The 9,760-nt window shown below is 39.7% G+C and overlaps 1 protein-coding gene across 1 annotated transcript in view; it reads left to right on the top strand.

The window, feature by feature from the left end:
- The window catches only part of SEMA6D (sema domain, transmembrane domain (TM), and cytoplasmic domain, (semaphorin) 6D), a 13,722-nt gene extending 3,976 nt beyond the window's left edge, over window positions 1-9,746 (top strand). Inside the window, exons 11-19 of the mRNA XM_009577916.1 lie at window positions 4-121; window positions 230-385; window positions 469-642; window positions 1,361-1,501; window positions 1,603-1,680; window positions 2,514-2,575; window positions 2,923-2,979; window positions 4,839-5,006; window positions 7,143-9,746. Coding sequence (XP_009576211.1) covers window positions 4-121; window positions 230-385; window positions 469-642; window positions 1,361-1,501; window positions 1,603-1,680; window positions 2,514-2,575; window positions 2,923-2,979; window positions 4,839-5,006; window positions 7,143-8,446 — 2,258 coding nt within the window. The 3' untranslated portion in view covers window positions 8,447-9,746. The remainder of the gene's footprint in view (window positions 1-3; window positions 122-229; window positions 386-468; window positions 643-1,360; window positions 1,502-1,602; window positions 1,681-2,513; window positions 2,576-2,922; window positions 2,980-4,838; window positions 5,007-7,142) is intronic.
- Window positions 9,747-9,760: the final 14 nt, after the last annotated feature.

The following is a 9,760-nucleotide window of genomic DNA, read 5'->3' as shown; positions in this document are numbered from 1 at the left end:
CAGCAGTGTGTGCTTTCAGCATGGATGACATTGAGAAAGTCTTCAAAGGGAGATTTAAAGAACAGAAGACTCCTGACTCTGTTTGGACAGCTGTACCTGAAGACAAAGTACCAAAGCCAAGGTAAAAGGTTCTTACTCATGGTGCCATAATATTGTCTTTGTGATTAGCAGGCTGCCTTCTCTCATTAGCTAAAATACCAAGAGGAAAACAATGTTGTTCTCCTTTCAGACCTGGCTGCTGTGCAAAACATGGCCTAGCAGAGGCTTACAAAACCTCCATTGATTTCCCAGACGAAACACTCTCCTTCATCAAATCTCATCCTTTGATGGATTCAGCTGTTCCCTCAGTCGTTGAGGAGCCCTGGTTTACCAAAACACGTGTCAGGTATGACACAGTTCAAAAATAATGTGTGTGAAAAGGAAAACAAGAAAACGTGCTCTTAATGATATGCCTTTTGGTCTTGATAGGTACAGATTGACAGCAATTGCTGTAGACCATGCTGCTGGACCTTACCAGAACTATACAGTCATATTTGTTGGCTCCGAAGCAGGAGTAGTACTTAAAATCTTGGCAAAGACCAGGCCTTTTTCTTTGAATGACAGCATATTACTGGAAGAGATTGAAGCATATAATCATGCAAAGTAAGTGTTATCAGAACACCTAAGCTCTTCATCTAGTCCTTGGTAGCTAGCTAAAAAAAATTACGGTAAACGAAAACCAACTCATTATCACCAACATCACCACTTGTTTGTCATTTCACGGTGTTCCTCATGTTGAAGAACCTGAAAATACTTGGTCACTTGCCATTTTGCATGGGTTGAGTGAACAACCTAATTCCACTCCAGTGACGTCAGTGACACAGTCTAATTCTTCCGCAAATAGATACACTTCTTGAATATGAAACGTCAGAACTATCTGCTGCTGTTAAAAAGAAATGATGTGAGCTTATCTTGGGGGTTTCTCAAGAGTGACCAATAATGTATAAACTATGTCTAGTCATTTTAAACTTGTTTATTCTGTGCAAAGAATTTGGGAATGGAAGTCCAATACAGGACTCCTGTTCTGCTCTGTCGAGATATTTATGCCGACTGAGAGAACAAAGAAAGTGGATTTGGATTTTTTTTCTACATAGATCAGCAAAATTGTCACCTAGCTGTAAATAAGAGCCAGAAGCTCTTGATAACCCATAGGTTTGTTTAGAAATCACTCAGCAAAGACTGGTAAGTTACATTTATATATGTAAAAAGTCTCTTTTCCGTATCTACACAAACAATAAATAAATAAAATGTTTGCAGTGTAAGCGCTGCACAAAGTACTACAGTTACTAAAATAATGGCCTCCCCTTCTTTTGCTGAACAGGTGTAATGCTGAGAGCGAGGAGGACAGAAGAGTCATTTCCCTTCAGCTGGATAGAGACCACCATGCTCTGTTCGTGGCATTCTCCAGCTGCGTCATTAGAATTCCTCTGAGTCGGTGTGAGCGTCATGGTTCATGTAAAAAGTACGGCCCCATTCCTGAACTCCCCCTTAAAGGACAGGCACCAACATTTCTTGGGAAGGAAGTAAAAAATGCATGATTTTGTGGGGTTTTTCTCTTGCAAGGGCATGTATTGCTTCACGGGACCCATACTGTGGCTGGTTAGACCACGAGGTGTGTGGAAGAGTGGCACCAGGCATGCTGTAAGTACTGCTTTTCAAATAAGCCCAGCATCTCTACATATGCTTTATAGACCACATGAGCTCATATCCTATGCCTGTTCCCTTGCACTCAATAAATCTCCATTTTTTTTTTTAGGGGTGGTTTTTCAGTGTACTGTATATGTAAGAGAACAGAATGCTAAAATCTCACCTAATTCTGCAATCTCTAGGTGAAGACTTGCTTTCAGTGGGAGTTTTACATGGGGGAGGGGGACAAGCAGACCTGTAGGAAGAGCGGTTGGAAGCAGGAAGGCAAGAAATTGCTCCCTGCAAACCTGAGCAGCTCAGAGAGGGCAGTACTCAGTATCCCCTCCCAGGCGTGCTCATGGCCAGGGCACAGTCAATTGCAAATATGAAAGCACAGGATTCACAGTGGGAAAAGAGTAAGATTTTGCCTTCACGCTGGAGGTTGAGTGAAATATATGCATACCAAAGGCATTTTGCACAAATCAAGTCTGTAATACATAGTGTGTTAGCAGCTGTATCTTAAAAAGAGGCCATTGTAGCAGGCCAGTGCAAACTTTAACTAGTATAATTGGACAGTTGTATCTAAAACCAAGGGCACACCCAATGTAGAAGACATGATGAAGTTGCTGAAAAAAGGGATTTCCCCCCCCACCATTTCCTGGCATAAGCACGTATATAGAGTTTTAAAGCCTGGTTGTAACTAACAATTTTTTTGGCCATATATTAGCTCTTGCGTATGTTTCCATTTGCTGCTTCCAGGAAAAAAAAAAAAAAAAAAAAATCACCATTTGTTTCCCTACTAATACTGTTAATTGCAGGTTCTCTTTGTTTGTTTCATACAACCACAGCACCAGAGGATATATACAAGATGTTGAATATGGCAGCACAGCGCAGCTTGGGGACTGCCATGGTAAGGCATAGTCATTGCTGCTCGTTTATAATGTCTCAACAGTAGTCTGCGGCCGCACCTCACTATAGATGTTAAATTTATGATGAGCTTTTCAGTAACATGATGAACACATCACCTGGTGTTACTGTGAACGTTCACAAAGCTGAGCTTTTTGGTCCTGGGTGGCAGAGTTTTGTCTTTCCTTCACCAGTTTTACAACTATTTGGGGTCTACAGCAAAGTACTGAAGAATTTATTTTTTGTAACCTGTAATATTTTAGTTTTTATTTTCCATTACTCAGGTTTGAGATCTTTTTTGCTTTCTTTTTGTTACTTTTTACTGATTACTTGTTCCTTTAATTCTTTTAGAAATTTTGCCTACTACAGCTACACCAGATTACAAAATATTTGGCGACCCAACATCTGGTTAGTTTTTTTTAATTTTTTTGAATTAATGACCTTTACTTTCCTTCAGTTCAGCATTTTCAGCCCTTTTTTCCTTCCTTTTGCACAGTTGGCAATCCTCCATTTTTGTGCTTTTACTCATGTTCCCACTGATGGTAAAGATAGTCAGACTCTTCTCACTCAGCACTTCACCCTGTGTAGCCGCATGTTAACAGCTCATTATTTATTGAGACATCTTTTATTAAAGAGCCTGATTAACATAGATGACATCTTCACTGCACGAAAGTCCACTAAGCTTTACTCTCTATACCCAGCCATGCATTTGTGAATGCCCCTATTGGTCATCTCTAGTAGATGAATGGCAGAATTTCATCATCTTCCTCCTTATCTCTCCTTTCCTCTTTTCCTTCTTTCCCAGCAAGCTTTTTGCACAAATACACATTTTCTAAAATGTGTATTTCTATATTTTTGAAATGTTTCAAGTAGTTTGTGCTAATGGAAAAAATTTAACATCACAAACCGTGTAGCTGAATGAGGACTTGTGTGGACAAAGGTGGCTTAGAAAAAACTTTATGCGTTGTTGTCAGATGGACTTTCACATCCTTTTCTCCTTCAGTGATTTTTCTAATAATGTTTTCACCGTCAGCCCCTGGTGTTCAGGAAGACAGGACCCAGTGCTCCTCTGTTGAACTCAAAAGCAGAACCTGTGTTGACTTCAACAGGAGCAAGACGGAGCCCTTATTTTCCAGTCTTTGCTCCCGGCACTTGGTCTCTGCTTTCAAACCAAGGGCACATTTCTGATTGACAAATATGAAAATAATCTATTTGTATGTTAAATTTGTAAGAGTGCAACAAGAACAAGAACATTATTTTGTGTTTTGGTTTCTGATGATATTTGCACTTCTGTAACTTGACAAGAAGTAACGTTTGAGACAAACATTTTCCAGATATATTTACCCATACTGTAAGTTAGAGACTCACTTAGAAAAGCGAAACAAATCAAAACTGTGTTACATGGAAATGCTACCTTGCTTGCATAAATGTTTACTTTATCAACTGAATTTCCAAAGTGGTATTTTAGGGCACAGATACAACTGAACCTTATTTTCAGGTCCTGAATGAGTGTGCTTTTGAAGTACATTTTTTCAGTCAGATCTCGAGCCATAGACATTCATGCCTAAGCCTCCTGGCACAGTGAACACAAAATACTTGAGTGTGCAAATTAGACTTTGGATTGTAAACCCAATTTTATGTGTTTCTTCCTCGTGTACTTTCACATAGGCTATGGTGATTCTGTTCAGCAAATGTACTACAGAGGAGCCAGAATCTATGCAACATTGTTCCTTAGGAAGCATTACAAAACAGGGGTTAAAAACATTCCTTTCATCCCCACCTGTAGAAATGGCTCATTCAGCAGTTCCTGGTATACCATAATAGCACTAATGGAGCTGATCTGGTTTCTCAGGTGTAACCTGTCATGAGTGTGTATCTTTCCATGTAACTTCTTTTTTTTTGAAGATGTTTAAAAGGCAGCCAAGTATGTTGTCGCCAGTGAAGAATATAGCAATTAAGTAGAATAAGTTGCGCTTTTCACCTCCACCAGTTGCTTACTTTAACTTTTGCACTGCTTTCCTGTTTGACTTCTCTGGCTTTTTGGCTAGCAGCTGTTGATGTTTTAATGTATTTTTTTAATACTTAAAGTTTTGAACCAAATGATTTTAATCAGTCCTCTGTACTTCTGCAGAGTGTAGGGGGTCACATTTTGCTCTGACATGTAACTCCCATTAAATACTGTCTCCAGCTATAGCTTAGATGTGCCATGAAACAGTGAGGAAGCCTGACTGTAATACACATTAATAAAAATCTGTTTGCCACCACAGACATGGAGTTCTCCTCAGCTTCCATTACCACAATGGCAAGTATCCCAGTTATATCACCTAAAGTGATTGGTTCCTGGAAACCTAAAGTGACTGGCTCTCGGAAATTTGTAGTTCAAGATGACCCAAACACTTCTGATTATTCTGATCCATTATCAGGTGTCCCAAAGGGTAAGGCCTTACCAGGGAATACATTGCAGCTGAATGGAAACCTGATAGTCTCAGCGTTGTCTAAGGCTTAAATGTAACAGCCGTGATTGTTGGGCTATATTTTACACCCATTTCCTGTGAATATGCAGACAGTGCAATCATGTTTTTCATACCTACTTATCCGGTGTACAAACTGCTGCTTAGAGCTTATAATGGGAAACACAGATAATAAGCTCAGCCTTTTATTCCTGGGGTGCTCCAAAGCTCTTATTAAAATCAGTGGGAGTTCTGGATGCATTAAAAAAAAATTACATTCAAGACTTACCTGCACCTCTGGAGGTTGTTTTCAAACCAGTCTAGTTTGGATAAGACTATTAGTCCTCATGAATGGTTGCTTACAAGAGCTTAATGTTTGGGGTTTGTTTGGTTTTTTCGTTTGGTTTGTGGGTGGGTTTTTTTGGGGGGGAGGGGGGATGGGGACGGGACAGAAAACAAAGCACAGCTCCATGATAGATCAATGCGTTAAATGGGACGTATCCCAAACTCTGCCTGCCTGCAGCATGTTTCTGAAGAACGTGGGTCAGATCTGAGTAAGGATGTGCTGAATTTTTATTCTCTGGATATGAGCATCAGTTTACAGATGACCTCAATACATAGAGAGACACACACAGGTTTTAAGCCAAAAACAAAAAGAAACATACTCTGCATGTAATTCATCTTTCTGTAGCCATTCTTTCAGCTACGTGAACCTTTGATTAGGCTCTTACGGCAACAAAGACTTTAATTCAGTAGGACTATTGTAGTCAAATAGTCAAAGAATCGAGAAGCTTCCAATCCCATAACCAAAACTTAACACAAGTCGTCGTCGGTACACAGAATAGTCAGGTGACAGACATGTTTGCACAATGCTGTATTTACTGAAAATCTCACCAGCCAAAAACCATCTCTGTTTTATTACCATTCACCAAAACATATCAGGTTTCCTATCAGCCATTATGGCAGTGCATTTGTCATTTTAATTTGTTGCAGTTATTTTCCGTTTTGCTTTAAGTTTTTGTTATCATATGCTCCTGGTTCTGAATCACATTTTGTGTCACAGCTATTAGTGAACTTTACTCATGTTTTCTTTCTTCTCCTGCACAGTGCCATTAAAACCTATAACCCTGAACATTAACAATGTTCAAAGGCCTTGCCTCTAACAAAAGTGAATCTGTTCCTTCCCTCTTGCTCTTTCATTTTAACATCCCTTGGGATAGTTAACAGAATTACTTTCATTAAAAACTAACATTGTCTTAGCTGCAAGATGTCTGTGGTTGCTTTCAAAATCTCAAAAAACAAAGGGAGCCTGTTAATACACAAATAAAAAACTAATCCAATATTTAACTTTTTGGTCTAAGCTAAAAGTTTTCTAAATTTTAACATTCTCTAATAACTTAAACTTGCAAGTTGTTTTTTTTTTAATGTTATGCAAGTATTTATGTTCATTATTGACTAAAGAAAAGAAAAATTAGTGCTCTAATAGAATGACATAATCTTGAACGTCAAAAATTGTACACATATAATGCAAGGTGTGCTACTCCAAGGCTAGCAACCTATGGATGTATTAGTTAACAAGTTTTGCACCATATTACATTAACATAACAATGCAGTATGTACATTGAACAGTTTTGCACGCCATTTGCATAATCCTGTCTCTCTTTTGATACTGATTTATGAGTTGGGCAGAAAATTGAGAGAGAAATCCATCTATGAGTTATTAATTGCTGTCTGGCTCAGTAGCACCTTCTAACCTCAATTTTCCAGCAGAAACTGTTAATGCTAATAGCATACAGGCCCCTATTTGTGAGCCTTAAAGGAAATTTGGGGCAGGCTAAACTGAACGTAGTACGAGGAGAGAAGCTTCGACAGGCATTCCTCATTATCAAAGAAAATAGTCTTCATTTAGACTGATCAATGCTCACACAGTCATTTTTAGTTATAAAATTATTTGCATTCACCAGTGCTGTGGATTGCAGGATCCAGCTGAGTTACACTAACACTAGACACAGAGCACTTACAAACACTTAATAGATATTTCCCTGAGGGAGGCTACCTTCTTCTGAAATGTACCAGTATGAAGTACATGTAGATTTATGCTATACTGCATGTCTTTTGCAGGTGTAAGGTGGGAAGTACAATCAGGAGAGTCCAACCAAATGGTACATATGAATGTTCTAATCACTTGTGTCTTTGCCGCTTTTGTCCTGGGAGCCTTTATTGCGGGAGTGGCCGTTTACTGTTACCGGGATATATTTGTACGGAAATCCAGAAAAATACACAAAGATGCAGAATCGGCTCAGTCCTGTACTGACTCCAGTGGGAGCTTTGCTAAACTGAATGGGCTATTTGATAGTCCCGTCAAGGAATATCAACAAAACATTGATTCACCCAAACTTTACACAAACCTGTTGACCAGCAGAAAGGAGTTGCCACCAAACGGTGATACGAAGTCCATGATGATGGACCACAGGGGTCAGCCTCCTGAATTAGCTGCGCTTCCAACTCCTGAATCTACACCAGTTCTTCAACAAAAGACTCTGCAGGCTATGAAAAGTCAGTCGGACAAAGCGCATAGTAACCTCAACGCTTCACGAAAGGAAACCCCACTAAAAAGCCCTCAGTTTTTTCCTTCCAGTCCTCCACCTCACTCTCCTCTAAGTCACGGACATATTCCTAGTGCTATCGTTCTACCCAATGCTACCCATGATTACAATACATCTTTCTCAAATTCTAATGCACACAAGGCAGACAAAAAGATGCAACATATTGATCATCCACTTACAAAACCATCCAGCAAAAGAGACCACAGGAGATCTGTTGATTCCAGAAACACCCTGAATGATTTTCTGAAACACTTAAATGAAACTACTAGTAATCCCAAAGCAATTATGGGAGATATTCAAGTGGCCCACCAGACTTTAATGCTGGATCCAGTGGGAAATATGTCTGAGATCCCACCTAAGGTTCCCAACAGGGAGGCATCTTTATACTCTCCTCCATCAACTCTTCCAAGAAACAGCCCCACAAAACGAGTGGACGTTCCCACCACTCCTGCAGTACCAATGACCTCTTTGGAAAGGCAGAGAGGTTATCACAAAAATTCTTCACAAAGGCATTCAATATCTGCCCTTCCTAAAAACTTAAACTCACCAAATGGTGTTTTGTTATCCAGACAGCCTAGTATTAATCGTGGGGGGTATATGCCTCCCACGGCAGGCACAAAGATGGACTACATGCAAGGGACGCCTGTCAGCGTTCACCTCCAGCCTTCCTTGTCCAGGCAAAGCAGTTACACGAGCAACGGCACCCTTCCTCGTGCAGGAATAAAGAGGACACCCTCCTTAAAACCCGATGTGCCACCAAAACCCTCATTCGTTCCTCAGACAACTTCAGTCAGACCACTGAACAAATACAGTTATTAGGACACGTCTGTGCTAAAAATGAGTGTGGCATTGACCTGTACAGGTTGTGAGATGATGTTGTGGTAGACACGTAAGACAGAGACTTGCTTGTTATTAAAGAGAACAAAGTGGCCAAAGAAAGAAACTGTCTTTACTTCAGCAACATCTGTGTCTTGCCACATGTAGCTATAGCAAGACTTTGTGTACTTGCTAAGAGCAAACACAAAAAAACAAAGGAAAGTGCTGGTCATTACATTTCTTTTGTTTGGAGCTAAGGAGACATGTAGCACAATGGGGTGGGGGCTACCTTACTGTTCTAAATAGCTAAGAAAAAGTTATTGAGGAAAAAAATCAGTAAGCAAATACTTGAAAAATGGGTTCCATTTTAGACTGCCATTAAGCGTGGTCCTTCCCATTAAATGTGAACATTTTAATATGTATGCATTCACCTTGCCTCTTGCACAAATGTCAGAAAATGGTAATGTCTCAATGAATATCTGGGTTAATAATCAATTTGCTGGAATTCAGTCTCTGGCCCAACTGTAGCATTTTTTTTTTTTTTTCTCTCCGTGTGTGGCATTTTGTTTGTGCCACAGATAAAGCTGTGCGTGTGTGTGTGGATGTGCGTGTGTACTGTACACACTAGGATGTACTTAGATTCCCATTGCATCTTTTATGCTATGGAATTGTTTACATTGAGCATGACTGAACAAACAGATGACTCCGCCTTCTGCAGCCCGCTGGGTTCAGTTTGGAGACAGCTAAGGATGAACTGCGCATCTCTGCCAGCCTTCTGAATGATAACGCCTTGATGAAATAGTCACTCAGTGAAAGAGTGCAGATACGTTTAATTCTTCATAACTCTGTTGTGCTGCTATTGATTCAGAGCTGTGCATTTCAAATCCAGTGTTTTGGGCTGGAATGGGGGAGTTTTACTGTGTTTCCACAGTGCCTCCATCCAATACCTGGACACTGTGAACTTGAGCCCCTGTACTTCTCATTGAGGGCAGCTAATAATCAATTCACTTGGCAAAGGCCTGTATAACTAGAGAAGGTTACGGTTTTTGCATTTAATAATGCCCTACACGCTGATAGACTCTTGTCAATAAAAAAGAAGAAACATTAATTGGCCTGGCAGAAGCAGTCTGTGAAAACTCAACAGTAGTGCAATCAATTTGTTTTTGTTGTGTAATGTAAGGGTTTTTTTCCAAAGTCATGCAGGTAATGACAATATTCTGTAAATATTATGTGTGAGTTTACCTGAATCTGTGCATTTTGTGCCTTATTCATGCAAATGATAAAAGTACTAAAAAAAAAAAAAAAAAAAAAAAAAAT

Source organism: Fulmarus glacialis, unplaced genomic scaffold (assembly GCF_000690835.1).
Source record: "Fulmarus glacialis isolate BGI_N327 unplaced genomic scaffold, ASM69083v1 scaffold16935, whole genome shotgun sequence".
Lineage (NCBI taxonomy): Eukaryota > Metazoa > Chordata > Aves > Procellariiformes > Procellariidae > Fulmarus > Fulmarus glacialis.
This window is presented reverse-complemented; position numbering and strand designations above follow the sequence as displayed.